This window comes from Lathamus discolor, chromosome 14 (assembly GCF_037157495.1).
Source record: "Lathamus discolor isolate bLatDis1 chromosome 14, bLatDis1.hap1, whole genome shotgun sequence".
NCBI classification, from domain to species: domain Eukaryota; kingdom Metazoa; phylum Chordata; class Aves; order Psittaciformes; family Psittacidae; genus Lathamus; species Lathamus discolor.
Window position 1 is genome coordinate 10,659,489 of NC_088897.1, and position 22,879 is coordinate 10,682,367.

Below are 22,879 nucleotides of genomic sequence, written 5' to 3' on the forward strand. Positions count from 1 at the left end.
AGCTGGCCTTGAGCACTGCCAGGGATGGGGCAGCCACAGCTTCTCTGGGCACCCTGTGCCAGCGCCTCAGCACCCTCACAGGGAAGAGCTTCTGCCTAAGAGCTCAGCTCAGTCTCCCCTCGGGCAGGTTCAAGCCATTCCCCTTGTCCCAAGCCCCTCTCCAGGTTTCCTGCAGCCCCTTTAGGCACTGGAGCTGCTCTCAGGTCTCCCCTTCAGGAGCCTTCTCTTCTCCAGGCTGCCCCAGCCCAGCTCTCTCAGCCTGGCTCCAGAGCAGAGCTGCTCCAGCCCTCACAGCATCTCCATGGGCTCCTCTGGACTCACTCCAGCAGCTCCATGTCCTGCTTGTTCCCCCCAGAGCTGGATGCAGGGCCCATTGGTCATGCTGTTGGTGAGACAGCCCTGCACACGGTAATCCTGGCCTCATAGGGTGAGGCTGTGTAGACCTGGTGTTAATGGCATAGCTCAAAACTGTACCCAACTCATAACATTGAAGGAGGAAAAGGTGCATCTTTGTTTCTTTTCCCCATGACCTGAAGAAACGAGATTTCAGCCACAGAAAAGTGGGATTTGGGTTGGAAATGGTGCAGAATTTGGGAATGGAGCAGCCCGGGTGGGATTTCTCCAGTAAGATAATAGGAATTGTAATGAAACCACTGGGTAATTGCTGCTGATAATGAGGTGTGGAGCCCCTCATGGGGAGATAATGATGCCACGGCAGAAGGAAGATGTGATTTGGGTTTGTTGTGTGTGAGGTGATGGAGCTAATTAGTGTAATTAGGGAATGAGAAACCTGTCGTCTGGAGACAAGTAAAACCCATACGGTTTATTTAGGCCAAGGGGAGATGGGGCTTCACTCTTGAAGCAGCCCAATGCCTTGGGTTGGGAATACACTTAACAAAGAGAGTAACTGAGCCCCGGAGCAAGGGGATGCGGAGCCTGTGGGGAGCCATAAGCTCTTCCGCGCTGACCCAGTCCCGTTCCGCGGGGAAGATGGCGGCGCGGCCCTCCTGCTCGCCGTAGCCCTGGAGGACCGCCGGCCGCGCCGCTCTGTTCCCGTCTCTCTATGGCCTCTCAGCCTGTGCGCCCCGACCCGGCGCTGGCCTCGTGTGGCGCTCTACCCACCCCATCGTCTCGGTGGTGCTTTTAGGCGGTGGCGCTCTCTGCGCCGCGGCACCGTCTCGGTGTCCGGGCGCGGGGCGGGCCTGGCGGAGCCATGGCGGCCGTGCGGGGCCTGCGGGTCTCGGTGAAAGCGGAGGCGGCGCCGGAGCCCCGCGGCCCGGAGCCTGAGCCTATGGAGGTGGAAGAGGGCGAGCTGGAGACCGTCCCTGTGAGGCGCTCGCTGCGGGAGCTCGTTCCGGTGAGGGGTGTGAGGTGTGGGTATGGGCTGGGGGGACATCGAGGGATGGGGCGGGGGGGGTCTGTAAGGGCGTTTGGGGGGACATTAATGGGAAAAGGAGCGATACTGGGGAGTGCGTGTGGGGAAACGGTGGGGTGAGAGCGGAGGGAGTGGGGGATAGAAAAGGAACTCGGTGTGTGTGAGGCAGCAGGTCGTTGGAGGATGTGCTTTGGTTCGAAGGGATGAAGAAGGTGGTGGAGAAGAGGATCTGGGGGGTAATAATGGACTATGGGGAGGGCTGTGCGTGGGAGAGTGTCGAAGGAGCTCCGGATGCACCTAAAGCTGGGGGTGGCAGTGGGAGAACTCGGGTTGAGGCACTGGCAATGGGGCTCTGGTGGGTGAGGTCTGAGTGTTTCCATCCCCCCCCCCACGCACACACACTTTCTTCATTGTCCCTAATTGTGCCTGTACAAGTTTTAGTAGGATTAGGTTTAATACCTAAAAATGGGTCAGAGTTCTTCTAAACTCCTCACTTGTCTCTTGATCTCAAAACTTGTATGGGAATTACTTTACAAACTAGTCTCTAATTATCTCATCTACCACCATGCTTGAGCTTCTACCACATACGTGGCCTAAAAGACAGCACCCTTCTGTATTTCCTTGTGCTTCATGAGTCAACCCTAGAGAGTAGGTTTTTTAACTTCAAAAAAAACTGCTTATTTTGCTTTTCTTTTTAATAACTAAACATTTGGCAACTTCAGACAAACTTTGCTGCTGTTACTAAGCAAAGCAGTTACATGGTGTGTCCTTTGGTATTTCTAAACTGAGACTGGCCTACTTTGTAGAAAAAAGGACCTTTAGCCAAAATAACTATTGCAGCACAAATGTAAAGAACCTATTTACCCCTAAAGAAAGCAAGATGTGTCCTTCCAGCTCCAGACTTTTGCCAGATGGTGGTCCTGAGGGTGCCAGGATGAGGAGGTGCTGTTTTTACACAGGCAAACAAGGGAAGGGACAACTGGGACATTGGTCCGGGTCTGTGTGGTTTAGTGAATTCAGCCTTCTCTGGTTTTGCTCTTTATCAGTCAGGTTGTATCAAAACAGTAATGTTTTGTCTTGCAGTTATTTGGACATTGGGTTTGAAATAATGACAGGAGTAATAAGTTGCTTGTTTAAGGGGGGTTGTGTCTTGGTGGTTGGACTTTTGAGACTAGAAGCTGCAAATTGACACTTCAGAACTGGGTATCACTGTTCAGTCTTTTGTGTTTTACAAGGAAATTAGATCTGAAGCCAAGATTGTGTAAGTTTTAGTTAGGAAATGTGTTTGATGACTTCTGCATTGTTGAGAGAGAGTAAGTAAAAACCTTCACAGAAGCAGACACAGAAACTGGATTGTGCCAAATGAATGAATCCTTAGAGTAAAGGAAGTTTGGTTAAACTCGTATGCTTTTACCTTAACTGACATCAGCAAGAATCATTGCTCATGTACTAGAGGTGTCACTTGGAGTAAGGCTCAAGGAGAAGAGGATGTACTTCTCATAGAAATGGCCAGATTTGGTTATTTTCAGCATAACAAGTCTATTGCTTTCAGTGTTCAGTGAGATTTCATTACCATTTCCCTTTGTTTCAGGACACTAGTAGGAGATACGAAAACAAAGCTGGAAGTTTCATTACTGGAATAGATGTAACCTCCAAGGTAACTCCTATGCTGTGGTTCTTCAACATATTTCAACATCCTTATGATTGCTACTGGGAATTATTGCCTCCCCAGCACGAGCAAAAGCTTAGCTTCATGTTCAGGGAGCTGCACTTCTCAACACCTAGGGAATTAACTCTCCTTTTGTTAGCTGTGGCCTGCATCAGGACCTGATCTCTCTTATAAACTTGTGAGAATTGGTGTTCTTAAGTTAAAAGCTTGTGTGCCAAGACCTGACAATGATTCTGTTGCAACTGCCTCAGTGCCAGTCAATACTGCAAAGCCAAACCCTTAAGAGACAAGTCAGCTGTGGCTTTTCCTCTTGGGAGCGTGACAGAAGGAAGAACAAGTGCTTGGCAGGAAAATCAAGTTTCATTGCTTTGTATCTTCCAAGGGCATCTTCTTGTTTAATTATTTAAGACAGCTTGAAGAATGTGAGCAGCTGTTGCATTGAAATAACTGAGAGTTGCATAATTCCATGGAACTTCAGAAACTTAATCCTGCAGCTCATCTCTGTACATTTAATAGTGAATTGGCTGTTTCATACTGTACAATTGACCACTAAAACTGGTATTTAGTAGTGGAGAAGAAGCATTTAGTCATACACTTTACAGTACTGATACAATTTTACATGTTCTAGTCAATATGAATCCTCACCACAGCAGTGTGCTGACAAATCACATATTCCCATTTGCATTAGGGAAGCTCATACTTATCAAAGAGTACAGAAAGGGTTCCAGATGAAGACTGAAAATTAGCTTTTCGGTTTCAGTAGCTTGTGTGTTCTGTAACTCCATAAAGGATTTGCAGTTCCCCAAGTCAGGGCCAAGCTGTCATCTTTTGTGTTGTTCTTTAATGACGCAACTCTGATGTGGCAAAAGCTGTTGTGACAACCTTTAAAAAGTGGTGAAAACTCTATGTCTGTTTGGCTGTCATTGGTGGCAGGTTCTGCTCAAGCTCAGTTTGTGGTCCAAGTTTGACTTTGATTAGTAAGATCCCAAGCCCTATAAAGCTTCCTGATACGTTCTGCAGAACAAGGTGCTTCTCAGCTGGTTGCAGAACTTGCACAAGATCCACATAAGCTGTTGCTCGTGAGCTGTTTAAAGCAGCCTGAATTGCCAGTCTAAAGACGTTGATAGTGAACACTTCAGCTTGTGTTGCTAAATCCATGTGGAGAGAGACAAGTCTTTATTTTGTATATATTTAAAAAACAGGGAAAATTCTCTATAATCTTAAAACACGAATTTTCCAAATGGGGGAAATGTTCGTTTTAAGTGAGCTTTTTTGAGCGCAGCCTCTGTACATCTGTTAGAAAGGAGGAGATAATATTAGTGTTCCATGATGGAGTCTGAGCATTGTCCAGGATGCCTTGTTTTCCATGCATCCTGATACCCATTATGTTGCTGGTCCTACCTTAAATCTATTAAGCGGCACAGAGATGCTTTAGGTAATGATGTCTATGCTCTAAAACTCACAGGTCTTTTCAGAATGAATAAACCTCTTAATATGGATTGTTGCTGTCTGGTAGATTTTAAGCATCTGGTCCTTCAGTACCGCTTGTTGGGAATGCTGCTGAGATTCCTGTTTTGAATGTATTGTGCATTTTGCAGGAAGCCATTGAGAAGAAGGAACAAAGAGCAAAACGCTTTCATTTTCGAGCTGAAGTGAATCTCGCCCAAAGGAATGTGGCTCTGGATCGGGACATGATGAAGAAAGGTAGGAGTTTATCCTGCAGCCAAGAAGAAAAGATCCCTTTGTTTACTTCCTCACAGTCTCTTTACTTGATTTGTCCTATAATATTCCCTGCATCTCCAGAGGTTTTCCGAGATCATTGCCTAAAGGAATCGCTTCTGGGTTTTTTCACCTTTTAAAGTTGTTATTTTATGAGCTGTTTGGCTGTTCTCAGTTCACTTCTTGTTTTATCAACCCCAGAAAGAAGATGACAATTTTATATTTATTTACCTAGTGCTGCATGACCAAGATTCATCTTCTGGCTCAGTGCTGCTTTAAGAACCTTTAAATTCTGTGAACAGACCAGACCTTGAGCACTGTTTGTGTGTACAAGTAAAGCACACAGTGTCCTGTGCACAGTGAGAACAGCTTCTGTGCTGTACACATAGTGAAGCTGGGCTGCTTGTGCCCTCAGATGGCAAGCTGGGCATGTTGGAATAGAAGCAGATCAGCCAGGAAGTGTGTGTGTAGCAGATCAGTGCTTCTGGCATCTGGTTAGTTGGACCTGTTAAGCCCTGTGGCCTATAGCAGCTCTCATTAGGTGATACAAGTAGTAAAGTTTATAAGGCAGTTTAATTGCTGTGCAGTACCTGCATCTACCAATGCCTGTCATGTTACCTCTTTTTAATTCTCAATTTATCAAAGTTTTGCATTGTGGAAGAATAATTCAAGTTATGCTGTTTAGAATGGTGTACCTCATGCTTTGCTTTAATCAGATTCCATTTAGCTTATGTTACTAATTCAACAGCTTTCTCGATATGAATAAGTACCAATTTTATATCTCTTCATTTGTGCAGCAATTCCAAAAGTGAGACTAGACACAATTTACATTTGTGGAGTGGATGAGATGAGTACACAGGACATCTTTGCCTATTTCAAGGAGTATCCTCCTGCTCATATTGAGTGGTTAGATGATACATCATGTAAGTAAGCAGAGCCTTTCGTCTATAATTCTTACTCGTGTTTTAATGCCAGTAGTAGCTGTACCTCATACGTCCTAGTGGCTTTTGAAGTCACTGATATTTGTGTGCTAGTTTCCTTGTCATTTGCCTTAGTAAAAAAGATTTAGAAGGAAATAATATATTAATAATATACTGTAAATATATAGTATATAGTGAAAATCAAACCCGCTATCTGATTGAATATTTGCTATTGGAAGGAGATAGCACAGAACAACTTGCAGACATCTAAGAGGGAGAAAAAAGGGTATAAAATTACATCTTGACATACAGAGTTTACCTGCTGTGAGTGTCGCAACAGATGACACTGTGAGAGAACGTGCCTGTGTGCAGTTAAGCAGGTTGGTTTTGTGCTGCGGAGGAGCAGACTTGTTGCCATATTTATTTAGTGCATTCTGAAGGAAAAATCAGTGGGTGGAAGAAGGCAGAGGCTGAATGTGATTTACATAGATTGGAAAAGGAATGTAAATTCATGTTGCAAGGGCTGTTTCGGGGAGTAATAATGCAGTGAGATTGCCAGGAAGATAGAGGGTTGTTGACAGCCGTGTTTTCTTCACGATACTAAACACTGTAAGAGTTGTTTGTTCCAGGTGGGTGCTGGATCGTGGAACTGGAAGGCTCTGAGATTGCCATGTGGCTAGAAATGCTGTAAATGAAATCATATAAAAAGTAGGAGCCAGTGCAGGTTTTCCGATTGGATTGAAATTGCTGGAAACTGGTTTATTAACAAGCATGACTAAAACTTGAGAATTAGTAGCCTGGTTCCCTGGAATGACCCTGAAAGAATTATGTTCCAGTGCAAGGTAAAATACATGGTGTACTATTGGTAACCTTGGAGTCACTGTGCATGACGACTTGAGGTGCTGTCACGAGCTGCCAGAAAACCTGAAACACAGTGAGCACAGGGTGGCCAAAGAGCTGTTGTGGTGATGCATAAGCTGGCAGCTGCACAGCTTAACTCTGTATTTGAGGCTGCATTTCTAAGGTTGATGTTTATCCTTTTTCTGTGTTATTATCCTTAAGTGGTACGTGAGTAAATTTAGTGTGGAACCAGAGTGAGCTTGCAGTGCAGAAATGCAGGCTTCAGAGTCATAACAATACTTTATCCAGTTACAGTTAAAACACATCTTCTTCATTGATTAATTTTCACGCTGTGTGAGTTAGCATGGCAGCTACATGGTGAAAATGCAAGAAAAACCACTGCCCTTTCAGCATAAGATTTGTGTCACAGCATGGCAGAAGGTGTCACATTCCCCACTGAATTATATCTCAAGGCGTCTTAGTGCAGAGGTGGATTTAGATGGTGTTCTGCATTTCAAATTGAACATAAAATGATAAAGGCTTTGAGTATGGAGGTGTGAAGAGCAGGTAGGCATACAGAAGTGGAAAGTCATTAGCCAGTCATTGAAGTTAGCACCAAAAGTGGGTGTTCTTCACCTTGTAAATTGTGTCTGTTGAGAGAGTCTTTTCTTCTGGGACACTGCATAGTTCTTGTGATACCTGAATACACTTTGCTTAACTGCAGAGCAGTAAATTGCATTTGCTGCTGTATTTGTACTGAATGCAGAAAGCTTTTGTTCAAAACCTGTTTCTAAGCAGTTTTAGCTCTTTTCAACTTTGATATTTATGAAATGCTTTTAGTTGGCCTAATAAGTTATGTTTTAGTACCAGCTGCTGATACAAGGTATGTGCAAGGCATGTACTGAATCATATGGTTAACCTGTGACATGATGATCAGTGCAAAGTGTAGGCTTTCCTGTTTTCCTGCTTTTTGGAAAAGATTAACAGGATTCCATAGTAAAGTCCAAGGTTGTGTTAAATTGCCAAAGGGAAAAAAATCGAGGCTTTTTTCCCCTCCCCCCTTGAAATAGACTGACCCTGATCCAATATCCTACACTCAGGAAGCAGGCTTTTTGATACATCTGATTGTGCATTTCAGTCATTCTGGTTTGAATCAGTTGTGCATGTCCTCCAGCTTCCCACATGTGTTCAAGAATCATCTTAGCTGCAGGAGGTGTATCTGATTCCATCTTTTGCCATGTCACAATATGAAAGTGTTTCTGAACTTCTGTTAGCAGTTTCCAGTAAGGCAGTGTATGTGACTGATTATGCAAACTGCATTATGGTTTTGTGTGCTTTTATATGTCACAGGTAATGTGGTCTGGCTTGATGAAGTAACAGCAACACGGGCTTTAATTAATATGAGTTCCTTACCTGATCAGGAGAAAACAAAAAGCAGAGAAAACAATGAAGAGAAGACAGCCGAAAAAGCCAAGAAAGGTAGATTGAGATATGCATACATAGATATCACCCAGTTAAATCAGTGCAACTTTAAACTTGGGCTTGGGTACTGCATAATCTGAATTACTGAAGGAGCTTCTATCGTATAGTTTCAGGTAAATGTATTCTGCCACTTTAAAAAAGGCTTTCATCTTGGAAACCTTTTGAAGAAGCTGCTTCTTAAAAGGTGGGTTGGAGCTAGACCAAAAGCAGTCATTCGGTCGATACTGAACGTGTTAGATCCAGGGTCATATTCAGATACGGTATTTGTAGTGGTACTTGTGGCACAGAAGTAAGTCTGTGGCAGTGAAATGATGAATTCCAAGTGTGGAAAAAGCACGTGTAAGAAAATGTCCTGGTTTTGAAATACCACAGTTTATTCCTTTCTTGATGCATCACCATCCTTTATTGTTCACGCTGGTGTGACAGGTTATCACTTCACCACTGTGTACGTCATCTCTAAATCTGGCCACTATACTTTCAAGAAAGCAGCACACTGAAAGGTCAGTTATACAAGAGCAAAGCAGTCAAAATGCATCTTAATATTGTGTTAAATCTGGTACCTGAATGCCTGAATTGTGAATTGATTTTACTTTTATGGGTGTAAGTGAAGAATCAGACTTCTGCTACCTTAGGACAATTTGCTGTTAGGCTGGTGTGATAAATTGCTGTGGTTCCAAGCACTGTACCATGCAGTACAAAGCAAAGAGAGATGTTGTATTTATGAACTCTTCCGCAGATTGTCCTTAAACATGCTTTATGAACAAAATGCATCATGCTTTATGAACAAATGTGGGTCCTTCTGATTCATCCCCTTTTCTTGTTGCTTTTCTCCACAATGCAGTGGCTCCTCAACCATCCACGTGGCTTTAATTTTGGGGCAAATGTTGATAATACTTCAAGTAATACTTGTTACGAAGTCAGGGATTAGTGACTGTCTTGTTTAAATGAAGCATAAATGCATGTATTTAATCTTCTTGGCTACAAGTTACACATTGTGTTATCATTACATCACATCTCAAAACAAAACCTGTCATCTAAATTAATCCTGTTCAGCTGGAAAAGTGGGATATTAGATAAAGTACAGACTGTTCACTTACAGCTTAAGGTGTGAGATGCATCCAGATACGCGAGAGTAATGGGCTTAGATGCATTCCTTGTGCATCCCTTGGTGGGGGGCAACCCAATATGAATTTTTTACTGTGAGCTAAAAAGAACCCTGAAAACTCTATGTAAGCATCTCACAATTGGAGTAGTCCTGGAAGCGTGCACTCTTTTGTCAGTTATTTCACTTTGAAATGAAGTCACTCAGGTGGTGGTTTGGGGTTTTTCCTCCTGCTCTCTTAGAATATTCTAAGCTTTTGAATAATCACCTGGTTTACTTTGCTAGTATTGGATACTTGTGGGTACTCACAGCATTTTAAAGGGAAACTAGAGGAAATAAGCTTTAATTTATCTTTTATGGTCTTGGCCTTGTTGATCTCTCTCATACCCTGAAATGCAGTTTAACTTCATTTGCTTTCAGAGAGTTAAATTAATCCATGTGTGCTGCTGCAGGCATTTACCCACAGTGGCTGCCTGGTTCATTGTATTCCGTGTTCATATGTGCTTCACACTTCTATAGACGTTTACTGTTTTGACTATCTCTGGGCTGTACAGAAGAAAGGATAACACCTTCCCTTTGATTTCAGAGACTGTAGGCAATAATAATCAAACATAACTGACATGCTAAATGGAGTTTATTTCCCCCCCCGCCCCAATTATTTTCCTTCTTAGAGAAACAGGAGGAAATCTCTGATGATGAGACAGAAGAAGGCGAGGTTGAGGATGACAATCCAAGTGATGTTGAGGTCAGTACAAAAGGGAAGTGAAAACACCATTATGGAAGTTTGGCTCTGGCTGGTGTGAAGCCTTCATAACATTACACTTTTAACCATATATATTTGTAATTCACAATTTAATGATCAAAGTAAATTGGATGGGGAAATGACAAGAAGTGCAGGTATGCTGTTGGTGAGAATAGCTTGTAATACAGAGTGTTTTGTGAAGAGTGGGGCATCCAGTGTGTAAGAGCCAGACTGGCTGCTCTTTTCTGCTGAGAGGAGACAATGAAAGAACAATAATAGCAGGCCCTGGCAGTGCTTAAAGAGACAAATAGGGTTTAGAATGACCATAGGTATTTGTGGAAATCAGCATACACATTGATGCTTTGTAAATGATGTAATCTTCACTGGCTGAATATAGAATAGGTGTGATTAGAATTTCTTTAGGAATGGCTTAGTGAACACTCATACGTCATGGAAGTCTGAATTTCAGTTTCCATAAAGCAGATATAAACGGAAAAGAAAACCTTTTAGTCATTGTTGCATGAGGGCAGGAGAACCTGTTAGTGAAACCATTTAGATATGAACCAAGCAAAAAGGAAAAAATCTCAGTGTCCAAGTTGTGTTATTTGTTGTCTGCGTTTCAGCCATTAGGATAGTGTCAGTTGAAAGTGACTGGATTTAATAATCTGAGAGAAGTAAGAAAAGGAAATATTTAAATCTTCAGGGCAAATTACTTACAAATTCACATCAGTTTGTCAAGAAAAAAAAAGCAAATTCTTTGAGCATAATTTGAAAAGTAACTTTCTTAATACTCAGTGGGTTGCTGCTCTAAGCAACCCATTTTCATTCAACAGTAACCTTATTTTTGAGTCCAAAATACCTCTTTTGCCCCCCAAAGTTGGATGCCCTCTCCCAGGTAGAAGAGGATTCTCTCCTGCGTAATGATCTTCGCCCTGCCAATAAACTGGCTAAAGGAAACAAGCTATTCATGAGATTTGCTACTAAAGGTAAATGACCAGCTTAACAAGCACAACGAATTCTTGCTTGTTGTAGTTTTACTTGTTGACTAATCCCTGACTCTAAGTACCTGATTTTCTATTTGCACAAGTGTTACTTTCTTTGCTAATCGTTAGGTATTAAGATTTTGCAATAAATCCACATTTAATGTGTAAGTTAAATCCAGTTCAAGTGGTATGAAAACTATGGTACCTACATCTTGGGCTCAGGGCATTCTTGCAAATTCCATAGAATAGGTTTTATGATGCCCTTCTCCATAGGGGTAAACTTCATGGTTTATTAATAAGAAATTAATTTGAGATGCTGATGAGATACTAGTGGAAAGTCTTTCTAAGTACAGTTGAGATACTAAATGATATTTATGAGTAAAATGAAAATCCATATGATTTCTGGACCATGAGGGAAGTGACACACCTATAAGGAAAAGAAAGGTCATGAGGAAGGTGAGTACAGCCTCCAGCAGTTGCGGGGGGATGGAATGCTCTGTGGAATGATATGTGGAAACTCAGCTTTGCTAGAATCAAGTTTCCAGTTCAAGTTTCTGGTGGTAGGGGAAATTCCAGCGGTGTCAGCAAAGCTGTATCCTTCTGAAGGAGATTGAAGTAGTGCTGATCTAGAACACGTAGTCTTGCTTTCCCTTGGTGTCTTTGACTGGAGGGTTATGTATTTTTGTCCTGGTGTTGTAAGATACCTTCTAAGAGGGAAATATTCCTTTAATTTATGTTTTTTCCAGATGATAAGAAAGAGCTGGGAGCTGCAAGGCGAAGCCAGTATTACATGAAATATGGCAATCCCAACTATGGAGGCATGAAGGGGATTCTTAGCAATTCATGGTGAGTATTGGATAGAGGACTTGAATATTGCAGGATGAGAGAGTCTGAAATGGTTTTAGTTTGTGGATTTTCTTTCTATTTGGTTTATGTAGATGCTCCTTATGTGTAAATAATGTTTTTACAACATGACTGTACAAGGGGAGCATTTTCCCATGAAAATAAAGAATGTCTATATTCAAACCAGACAGATTTCTGATGTAAAGGTCTGTCTGCTGTTAAAGTGAGTGATAACTGTGTATGCTTAATCCAGGACTGAATATGGCTCGTTCATTGTGCCTCTCCTGTGACAGGAATATCATTCTTTTTGTGGTGTTTCAGGAAACGAAGGTACCATTCCCGCAGAATCCATCGGGACGTGATAAAGAAAAGGACGCTTATTGGGGATGATGTTGGCTTGACTCCTCCTTACAAACATCGTCACTCAGGTAATGGGTGCCAGTATGTCAACCCTGTAAGAACACAGCTGGGGAATGGAGGGCTGGGAATAGTCTTAATCCATCTTTCATCTAATCACTGAAGTTCATGGAAGCAAAATCCAGCTTTGTGCTTGGGCAGGCTTCTGAGATAGTGAACACCATGGACTACTTCTGTCCTGTTGGAATTGTCTTCCATTTAGGCTATTGTGTAATATAGTTGCCACTCTATATTACACTGTTCTTACTTTAGCCTTAGAGAGGCACTAAAGACTTTATTCATAGTGGATCATTAATTACAGTGATTCCCCCACATTAAAATACTTTGTATGAATGATACAATTCAGTTTATCAGAAGCAATTTGCTTTGCTACAGGCTTAGTAAATGTTCCCGAAGAGCCTATTGAGGAGGAGGAAGAAGAGGAAGAAGATCAGGTTATGGATGAAGACGACAGAGTCGTGGTAGAATACCGTGATGAGCTGCAAGCATTCAAGCAGTCCCGAGAGCGCAGTGCAGCGCGAAGGTCGAGTGCAAGTGCATCTGACTCTGATGAAATGGACTATGATCTTGAACTGAAAATGATATCAACACCCTCTCCCAAAAAGAGCATGAAAATGACAATGTATGCAGACGAGGTGGAGTCACAACTGAAAAATATTAGGTAAAAGTTTCTTTTTCTTTAAAAAGGGTCAGTGAAAAGGCATTCTGAGTTAGTGACAGAGCTGTCGCAGCTTAAAGGCAAACTGTCAATGCTCCCGTTTCACTTCTTAACCTAATTTTGTAGTAGATATTAAAAATAAATGCAAAATACAGCCAACAGTGATACAGGCTTTTAATTACAATCAACATCTTTCAGATACAGCTTTCCTTGCAGATTCTGTAACCTTCCTTTTTGTTAATGATGGGGCTCAAAGTGGAATCAGTAGAAATTAATGCAAGCAAGCACAATTAACTTCTTGCATTTCATAACTAGGCCAGGAAGAAATCACTTGATAACTGCTCTTTCTCTTTTCCCTTTACTCCTTCCTCTTTCCTTTTTGTTGATGACAAAAAGGAATTTGTTTGTTATGGGCATATTAACCAAAATCACCTACATTGTAGATTACTGAAATCACTTTAATGTGTCCCTTCAGTAGTCTCATTAGACTTCATTATAACCTCAAGTCCTTTAACAGTTTTGAGGCTGCATAGCTGCTCTGAATTTTGACGCAGAGGCACAGCCTTAAGGAGGCAAGCTCAATATTTGCTTTGCCATAGATACTGAGATATTCATGTGATGATTGCTAAACTTGGATTCTGACTGGAATATGGGCTCTTCCAAGTCATATTTTACCACTGTTTCTCAGTTTAGAGATCCTGATATTACTGTTCTCTATGATGTAATGTTACATACAAGAGGACTTCAGAACGTGCTAGATTTCATTTCATTTAAGAGATGTGAAATCTGTTATTTTCTTTAGGAATTCCATGCGAGCAGATAGCATAGCAACCAGTAACATCAGAAACCGGATTGGCAATAAAGGATCATTAGAGAAGGTGGCAGATGTGAGGCTACTGTTAGAAGAAAAGCGTCAGAACAACAGTGGGCCACGTCATCCAAACAGCACGGTAAAATCAGGTACTTATCAACCCCTACATTGTGCAGAACTTGACTGGCTCATTAAAAGGGATATCTTCCTTTTATATCTGTGCTCCGTTGCAAGTAACCTGAGGGATTTCTGTTCAGCAGCAGTTTCTGCATTCATGCAGTTTAAGTTGGCACCTAAGTCCTGTAACTCCCTTTGCCTTCATCTTTTTGTTTGAGCCTCCTTTAAGACAAGAAATATCCAGCTAAAACAGGCAAACTTCAGAAGGCAAGATTCACATTGTGAGTTAAATAGCAATATATTTAGGATTCTTGTATTCTTGTTTTCATTGTCTTCTGCAAAATATCAAGCAGTATTAGAAGTCCAAAGCAAGGTATCTCTTATCTGGAAGGAACTGTTGGAGCATACCGATTTACGTGTAATCTTACCTAATGCTGGATGCATACGTGCTGTGCTCCTAAAGCAGAAATGGAGCAAGCCGTAGAGTACAGTCTCTTGGATAGAGCACAACCTGAAAGCATTAAATGTCAAATTTATTGCCAAGAAAAAAAGAAAGATTAGATTTGGATACACTGTATTGCCGCCATTGCCAGGACGGAAATTTGAGTATGAAAGACTTAAAAGCCTAGAGAATTTGTCTAGTTTCAAGTTGTACATATGGTGAATGAGCATAAAACTAGCTGGTAGAGCTTGGAATAAAGGCAGTGTGGCTTTTGTCATTTTAATCACTTGAAAATATCCCCAGATGTGCGGCGAAGACTGGGAAAGAGACCACATTCTCCAGAAACTAAACCTCCAAGTAGTACCTCTGCTTCTCGTCGAGAGCCCATATCAGATGTCCACAGCCGGTTAGGAATCCCCAAACAAGATGTTAAAGGCCTCTACTCTGATACCAGAGAGAAGAAGTCAGGTTGGTTTTATGGAGAAAATGTAGTGCTGCAATTCCTTTGGGTTTAGAGTATAAGGGAAGTGTCAGAAGCAAATCATGAAGGATGTTCTTTAATTTCACTGAATCAGCAAATGTTTGTTCAGAGCTTTGAAATCTAAATAGATGCAGGTTGAGGTGAGTATTTTAAAGAGTAATAGTTTTATATAGGTATGTTTAAAAGTAGAGGACTACTTTAAAACTGAGGTCAAAACAGGGCACTAAACCAAGTGTCATGAATGCAGTGGCACTTCAGACCTGCATGTATCGTTCTCTGCAAATGGGAAGCAGGGAACAAGACCTCCCATATTTTAGTTCCAAGTACTGCTTCAAAGCATAGTAAGTTCCATGCCAAACATGATGGTGGGAGAAGGATGAGGAGTTTAAATGAATTCAAGCCTAGGTTCCTCAGACTTCCTCCAGCATTCCTCTTAGTCCTGTCTTCCTAAAAGATGTTTGTTTTTCATCTGTCCAGGTAATTTATGGACCCGATTAGGGTCTGCTCCGAAGGCCCAAGAAAAGACTTCAGATAAACCTGAAAAGCCTGTGGCAGCTCCAGAGGAGGATGACTCGGAGCTCCAGCGGGTTTGGGGTGCTCTCATAAAGGAAAAAGAACAGTCTCGGCAAAAGAAGAGCCGGTTGGATAATTTACCATCCCTACAAATCGAAATCAGCCGAGAAAGCAGCTCGGGATCAGACTCAGAGTCATGATCGGGTTTACATCCTGATCCTCAGCATTAGAACTCTGCAGTGTGGCAAGATTTCCTTTGCCCAAAAGCTGGACGCTGGCAAAGACTCTGCAGTGAAGGTTCCAGAAGTGTCTCTGTTCCTTTTATACAAACCAGAGATGCAAACACCACTTGAAACCTGAAGCAATCACGTTTGTCTGGAGTCTGTGGTTGGCCCTGTGTTACGTAGGGCATTGTCATATATGTTTATTACAGCAAACCTGTAGTTAATTCTAGCAAAACACTTTCTTCCCCAAGCTTTGAACTTAAAAGAAGAGGCAGAGATGCTCTGTATTTTTAAGACCTTTTTTGTTCTTAATATTTTTAACACGAAGGCTTTTAACAACGTATTTTACACAGTCCTTCCAAAGAACAGGGCATTTCATAACCAACATCACTGCCTTGCCCTTCTGGCTCTTACCAGCACCTTTCCTTTCCTCTTGAAGTAATAACAAGTGATGCCCTTCCTGGGTGGGCAGCCAGCAGGGATAAGCTGGAATGGGACTGTCACGTTCCCCCCCTCCAAAATACGGGATGTGAATTGGAAGTTAAACATATTAGTACGGTGGAATTTCACATAGTATCCAAGTAGCATCAGGGCTTGAGGAATCCTGCTTGTTTCTTTAGGTGATACTATGTTCTGCTGCAGTAGGGATTGACATGGTCAAGACTGCAAAGTTGGAGGTTTGAGAACTGTGTAAATTGCCAAGGGTTTCAGTTTTTGTTGTTGCTGTTACACAATGAGAAATCCCATTTCTTTCATTTCCTCTGTGTTCTGTTCTGAAGAAATCTAACAACTGAAAAGCATCCATTTTTCTACTTGTGAGGATTTTCCTGTTGGCCACGGTGAAAGCTATAGTAGTGTTTTCCTATATGCTGTTTAACTATATATATATAACTGAAAGAGAAAAGGAAAACTCTAGGATCACTGTCTCATGTCAATACTTTTGGATGTTCTTCCTGTATAGTTCGTGTGGATGTGGACATGGTTGACTTGTTACATTCAGCTTGTTTATCTGCATCCCCTCTCTAGGTAGGAAAAAGGTTTGGTCAGTGTGCAACTGTAGTGACTTTATCTCTTGTTGCCTGTGGCATCTATTTGCATTGCCAGTGGTTTGAGATAAGGAATGATGCAGCACATCGCACTCCGGTAAACAGAACAGGTAGCAAAACCATCGCTACATTTGGATAGGCTGAAATCTCTTTGTGTTGTCCCTGTTTCCTGTGTTCTCAATCCAAAATGTCTCTCAAGCTCTCTTCCCCTTCCTGCTTTTTTACAAATATGTTTTATCTTTTCCTTCCCTGTTTTTGTACCAAGCTGAAGTAAGTCTGAGGCTTCCCAAAAGCAAGGAGTCTGCAATTAACTTTTCTTACTGCTTTATTATGATAAAGAATAGCAGCATGGGAAACAAAAGGTAAAATGAAAGGTACAGTGACTAGAAGGTATCTGGGGACTGACTGGGCTTAAAGCCTTATTATTTCCTCTTTTTGTGACACTCATCCTTGGTTTTCTATTTAATTATTGACTATATAAATATGTCTCATAAAAGTCCTGTTGAGAGTAAATGACTGTAATGTTTGATCACTGTAAGAGTTCATCTTAGTGTGTGCTTTCATCAGTACCCCTTCCAAAGCTTTCAAATAGAATCATGCCCATTTCTCAACATACGGATAAAATTTATTTAACCAGTGTCTTTTTGCCAGTAAACCTTTGTGTTGCTGCTTTGAATCCATTGTGATCTTCCCTTTTCCCGTTGTGACCTTCCCTTTTCCCGTTGTGACCTTCCCTTTTCCCGTTGTGACCTTCCCGTTTCCCATTATGACCTTCCCTTTTCCCATTATGACCTTCCCTTTTCCTGGGAGGAGGTGGTAGATATGCATCATGCACCTAACCTATGAAAACAGGCTTCTGTGTTGTTGTGGACCCTTGTATGTGTTTAAGCTTAGCCACAGATTGTAGATGTTTCTGATAACCACTGTGTTTCCATGTGAATACTCATAACTTGAGCCTGGTGAAGGGCAGGATGGGAAGAGAGAATGTCTTAACTGTGATATAAAGGCTCTGAACTCATGGATGTGTGAAATCAAGACAAGCAATGTAGGCAAAGGCTTGTGTTTGAGGAAGAGGAGCTGTTAACACTGGTTCTGTCCTCCATATAGTCATAAACACACCTTTAAATGCCTCCACATTAGTTGGGTCTGTTGCAGTTACGGTTTAGAAGGGAGAGTTTTGTGTGTTAGTGACACCACAGTAGCTTTGCTGCAAGAAAAATAGAGGTTTAGTGTTGAAGAGACTTAAAGAGTGGGGGTTTTCCTGCTTGTTTGCCTCGTTTTGCTGTTGGGTGATACACAGAGAAGCCTTAATATTTGCTGGTATCAGGAATTCTAGCTTTGTTTTTTAGTTCCCTGCACATGAACCCACGTTTTGCTCATTCAGAATGAGCACTGAATCTTCAGTGAGTGCTTTATCCTCAACACAGTCAACTGAAAGCTGTTTGACCTGGAGAGAGAGAGATTGCATGGAGAATTGTGTTCTGAGTCCCCTTCTCTGGTACTAAAATGAACTTGTGTTGAGAATTGCACAAGGAAAAGTTTGGCTTTTGCTGGAGGGAAAGATGGGTCTGAAGTTTGGGTGACTCTGCACAGGACCACATAATCCTTTGGGAAGGTTTTGCTGTTTAAAACAGGGTCTTTTGGATTTTATAGGGTTCTATAAGGTGATTTGATTGTGTAGAAGAAAGAGTTGTGGGGGCTACAGGCTCTGTGCCTGCAGCTGCCCTCAGGCAGACTCTCAATGTGTGACTTGAAAGAGAGGGTTTTGCTTTTCTTCTCAAAGATGATGGCCCATGTGTTTAACAGGGAAAAGGAAAACAAAATAAACCCCTTATTTTCACTTCAAAATGACATTAAAATGTGAAAATAAATCCTGTATTAAAGCAGCTGTTCTGTCCCAAATTAAAGTGGTCTGGAATCACGCTGACCCATCCCAATGTGCTGGAACACAGATGATACAGAGCAGAGCTGCATCAGTTCACAGTGAGGAGCTTGTGGGTGCTCCCTTGGCTTTCCTAGGAGAGGGGATTGTGCCTTTCTGGGGACAAGATCATGGAATCCCAAAATCCCAGGTTGGAAGAGGCCTCAAGAATCATCTGTTCCAACCTTTCTAGGTAAGCATGACCTAAACTAGTTAGTGGTGCCAGCACCCTGGCCAGTCCAGCCTGAAAGAGATACCCGATCTTGGGAAATCCACCACTTCCTTGGGGTGATCCCAAACTATTCCATCATTATCCCTGTGGCTGGTTGTTCTCAATGTGAAAGATTTTCCTCTTGTGTTTAGTCAGAATCTCCCCAGGAGTTACTGATGCCCATCACCCTTTTGCCTTTTCCATGTGTGTAAAAAATGAGTCTCCATCTTCTTTGCAGCCACCCTTTAAGTACTGGAAGATGATGACAAGGTCTCCCTGAGCTGCCTTTTCTCCAGGCTGAACTAACCCAGCTTTTCCTGTCTTCCCTCACATGCTTCCCAGTCCTTGGAACATCCATGTGGTCCTTCTCTGGACCCTCTCCAGCCTGTCCACACCTTTTTGCATAGCAGGCACCAAAACCGAACATGGTATTCCAGGTGTGGCTTGACAAGCACTGAGTGGGACAATGAGACCTTTTATCTCTGGTGATGCCCTTGATGTCCCTCTGCATCCTCTTGGCTTGCTCTGCTGCATCTGCACACTGTTCACTCACACTGATGGGGATCCCCACTTCCAGGTGCAGCCCGTCCCATCCCAGCCGTGATGACCCCACTCTCCTGCCTCCCGGATGCCTAAAATCAGGGTCCCACCAGCCTGGCGATGCTCAAAGCAGCTCCAAGACCCGCCTCCCTCCCGTGCCCCGCTGCAGGAGATGGATGCTTCCAGCTACCCCCGCCTTGGTGCAGCAGTGGTACGGCTCTCCCCCTCTCGGTGAAGTGGTACGTTCCAAGCCTTTATAAGCGGTCGCCGCCACGTTGGTGTCCTTTTACCATGCTTGCAGGGCGGTTGGTAAGGAGAGCAGCGGGCATGGGGGCGGTTGGACGTTAAAGGTGGGCAGGGGGGCACAATTATGGTGTAGCACGCTAAGAAGTAGCCATGAGGTGGGGCACGCAATCCCGCCCTGGCAGTGGTGGTGTCGGCCGTGCCTCCCGCTCCCCAGGGCCGCTGGAGCTGGGCCCTACCACTCGGGGAAGCGGAGGGGGGGACGGACACTGAGGGAGAGCGGGCCGTGCGGCGGGTGGGGGGGGGCTGAGGCATGGCGGTGTGTGGCGCTGACTCCCTTCCTCCCCACAGGGCCGGACATGGAGGCAGCAACCGGCACCGGGGCCCCGATAACTCCGTTAAGGGGGACTGGGACCGGTGCGAGCGGCTCCTCGGTGAGTTGAACGGGGCTGCGGTGGGGAGGCCGGGGCACGGCGGTGGGTGTGAGGTAGCGCCAGGCACCGCCATGCCGGAGCCGTCGGAAGAGCTCAGCATGGGGGTTAAACCCCGGTCACATTCGGTTGCCTCCTCGTGAGCCTTCCGGTCGCTTTCGGGCTGGGCCTTTGTTGCTGGGGCAGGGGCCTGCCCCGCTCGGCGCTGTGGAGGTCCCGCTGCGGTTAGCGCACGGCAGTGCTGTGCCTTCCGCGGGGCCTCAGGTTTATAGCGGTGTGTTTAGCAAACGGATCACCCCCACCGGAGGGCTGGAGCATCTCCTGCGAGGAATGACTGAGCTGGGGCTGTTCAGCCTGGAGGAGAGAAGCTGCGTGGAGACCTCAGAGCAGCTTCCAGTACCTGAAGGGGGCCTATAGGGATGCTGGGGAGGGACTCTTCGTCAGGGACTGCAGTGACAGGACAAGGGGTAACGGGTTCAAACTGAAACAGGGGAAGTTTAGATTGGATCTAAGGAGGAAATTCTTTCCTGTGAGGGTGCTGAGGCACTGGAATGGGTTGCCCAGGGAGGTTGTGAGTGCTCCATCCCTGGCGGTGTTCAAGGCCAGGTTGGATGAAGCCTTGGGTGGGATGGTTTAGTGTGAGGTGTCCCTGCCCATGGCGGGGGGTTGGAACTGGATGATCTTGAGGTCCTTTCCAACCTTAACTATTCCATGATTCTATAGGAAAGATGGGGAGAGGCTTTATTCAGGGCCTGTTGGGGCAGGACATGGGTGGTGGTTTAGGGCATTGATCCTGAGGTCCTGCTTTTGGTTGAAGGTTGGTTTGTTCTCCTGAATAAACCTACTTCATAAACCTACTTTATAACAAGCTATTACTTTAGAAACCTACTTTTTTTCCTAAACTCACTGCACTGACTCTTCTAGTAATGCTTCTTTTGCTTTATCCCCACAGCAGAAAGATGGCTTGAAGTGAAAAAGGTAAGTTACAGTTTATCTTGTAGCAAGGTGTATGGAAAGTTGTCGATGTGAACCAGTTAGTGCAGGACAGTTGGTAAAGATAACGTGTAGCAATTGCATCATAAAGCAAATTAGCTCAAACCTCATGTTACAAAGCATTAACAGAGCTAATGCCTTCCATAAGCAAAAGGGGAAACGGACGACTGTTGGTTCAGGATGAAGCACTTTGCGGTGTTTGAAGGGCTCAGGTACAAAAGTTGGCTGTTGATGATGATAACCCTGAATAGGAAGTGCCGTCAGATGCGAGAACTGACGATAACATCCTTGCATGTCTGAAACACAGCTGCGTGCCTGCCGAGTGGGTTCTGGAAGTTTTGTCTTATAGAACTAATGGGGTAACTCCTAATGATATTTGCTGCCTGTGAAAATTGCTCTTGTAGTACCTTAACATAGCTCCGTGTCCATCTGTGTCAACTGTCTGCAGAGCCTGGCTTTCCCGATGAAGGTGACATAGGGAGTAGATCGCTCTTTGGAGATGGCCCTAATGTGAAGGTGAGTGAATTTCACTGACTCATGTAGAGCTGTGTGCCATGTGAGATCTAAATTGGGAAGAAATGAGGTTTATAGGCTGCAAAAAACCTCAAGAAGTGTGTTTTGTGAGTTACTTCATAGCTTGAATCCGTCTGCTTTCCCTCTTCTCATCCTCAGTATTCAAAGCCTGATGCTTATTTCCTGATATCTCCATATTTAGGTGTAGCTTGCAGGTCTCTGCTGCCATGTACTCATTGTTCCTCACGTCTGCCGGGTGATGTTAGCTCTTCACAAGTCCTGCAGAAGGCAGTGAGACAGTAAGAGCAGGAGATTCCTCTAGGTGAGTTTAGTACTTGGTGCGCTGTTAGTTTAACATGATGGGGTTTGTCTGCAGTCTCAGAAACAAGACCTACTTGAGAACATTCCCATTGGCTGTGTTTCTGTCTGTATATTCTTAGCTCTAAAAGTACAATAATTCAAGTTCTAGGCCAAAAAGTAGTTTATAATAAAACAAGGGCAGCAAATGTGTAAGAGGAGTTGCCTTTTGCACTGCAGTTTTGCTGATGGCTCTGTAGAGCAAAGGGATAAAGGTCTTCTTTCTGCTAGAAATGGATCCATTTCCCTAAAGATATCATGTGATGAAACTAACCACAAATTGCTGGAATTACCGGCAGATTGACTGGTGGTGAGCAAAGGGTTTTCTGATGATATCCCTTACATTAGCAAATGGCTTAACACTTGCTGGGAACGGTTAACTCACCCATGCTGTTGTATTACAGGTGTTTACACTGAGAACATCTTGTCTGAGGAAGAAGGAATCCAGCAAAACCTGTGTGTGAGCTTGGAGACCAGTGTTTGTACCCAAATCATTAAGAAATGGTAGCAGTTACACTATTTTGATGACACATATATTAAAACCCTATCTCAAAGCAAACAACTGGGCCTGGTTTTGTCGCTTGATGCACTAAGGAATGACTTTCCATTCCACGACACAGTTTTAAAAGCCATGCTGAGCACTCGTAGAATTCCCTATAATATAAAGGAGATGTATACACACCGCAGGGTAATTGGTGCAGATAATTAGGTTTTAGTTGTGTCAGCATCTATCTGGTATTTGGCAGTTTACTTTAAGCAGTTTAAACAAGTGATGCTTACACTGCTGCTGTAATTACTGGAGAAACAAGGCCTTAAATACCTCTACAGCAAGAAGAGCAAATACAGCTATTTCTGTAGCTTGTTTCCAGGCCATTTCTTCATTATTTTGGCCTCAGTCTTTTTTGAAGTCTACTATAGATGTAGCAGAATCTGTCCCTGCAGCAGTAGCATTCTAAGTAATGGTCCAAATGTGTGAATCTAATGACCAGATGTAGAGAAAGGGAAAAGAGGCTCATACTCTACAACTATAGGAGGTGTGGAATGTAAGAGTTTCATCAAAGCTGGAGTGACTGAGCATGTCCAGCAGATGTTACTGATCATTTTGCCCACTTGGTGTCAGCAAGTGGAAGATTTTCGTACAGCTTTTAGTGTGCTTTCTGAGGTGAACTTCATTAAGATACTAGTTCCTTGTGAGCACACAATCGTTCTGTGCCAGCAAGGGCTGAAGGAATGTTAACTGCACAGCTCCAGGTAAAAGATACTTTGGTATTCCTTCTGAAAGCAAT

The 22,879-nt window shown here is 43.4% G+C and overlaps 1 protein-coding gene and 2 non-coding genes across 4 annotated transcripts; all 3 read left to right on the forward strand.

Moving 5' to 3' along the window:
* Positions 1–1,124: 1,124 nt before the first annotated feature.
* On the forward strand, positions 1,125–22,155 carry NCBP3 (nuclear cap binding subunit 3). 2 transcript variants are annotated; one of them, XM_065695104.1, is made up of 19 exons: positions 1,125–1,357; positions 2,967–3,032; positions 4,643–4,748; positions 5,561–5,686; positions 7,874–8,002; positions 9,779–9,852; positions 10,727–10,835; positions 11,579–11,678; positions 11,997–12,103; positions 12,468–12,753; positions 13,553–13,710; positions 14,424–14,588; positions 15,079–18,498; positions 19,094–19,295; positions 19,651–19,733; positions 20,683–20,708; positions 21,172–21,239; positions 21,439–21,558; positions 21,998–22,155. In XM_065695104.1, the coding sequence occupies exons 1-13, from the start codon at positions 1,214–1,216 to the stop codon at positions 15,312–15,314; spliced, it is 1,806 nt and encodes a 601-aa protein (XP_065551176.1). In that variant the 5' UTR covers positions 1,125–1,213; the 3' UTR covers positions 15,315–18,498; positions 19,094–19,295; positions 19,651–19,733; positions 20,683–20,708; positions 21,172–21,239; positions 21,439–21,558; positions 21,998–22,155. The 2 variants fall into 2 exon arrangements, with proteins under 2 accessions (XP_065551176.1, XP_065551175.1); XM_065695103.1 differs by having other exon boundaries at positions 15,079–19,295.
* LOC136022203 (small nucleolar RNA SNORD49) lies at positions 20,951–21,025 on the forward strand. Its single transcript, XR_010616064.1, has one exon. It is a non-coding gene; the product is annotated as a small nucleolar RNA SNORD49 (small nucleolar RNA).
* Positions 21,852–21,925, forward strand: LOC136022207 (small nucleolar RNA SNORD65). Its single transcript, XR_010616068.1, has one exon. It is a non-coding gene; the product is annotated as a small nucleolar RNA SNORD65 (small nucleolar RNA).
* Positions 22,156–22,879: the final 724 nt, after the last annotated feature.

Coding starts and splice junctions, on each gene's coding strand:
- NCBP3 (XM_065695103.1), top strand. CDS start 1,214: ATGGCGGCCGTGCGGGGCCTGCGGGTCTCGGTGAAAGCGGAGGCGGCG. Junction 4,749..5,560: donor TCGGGACATGATGAAGAAAG/GTAGGAGTTTAT, acceptor TCATTTGTGCAG/CAATTCCAAAAGTGAGACTA. Junction 9,853..10,726: donor ACAATCCAAGTGATGTTGAG/GTCAGTACAAAA, acceptor TGCCCCCCAAAG/TTGGATGCCCTCTCCCAGGT.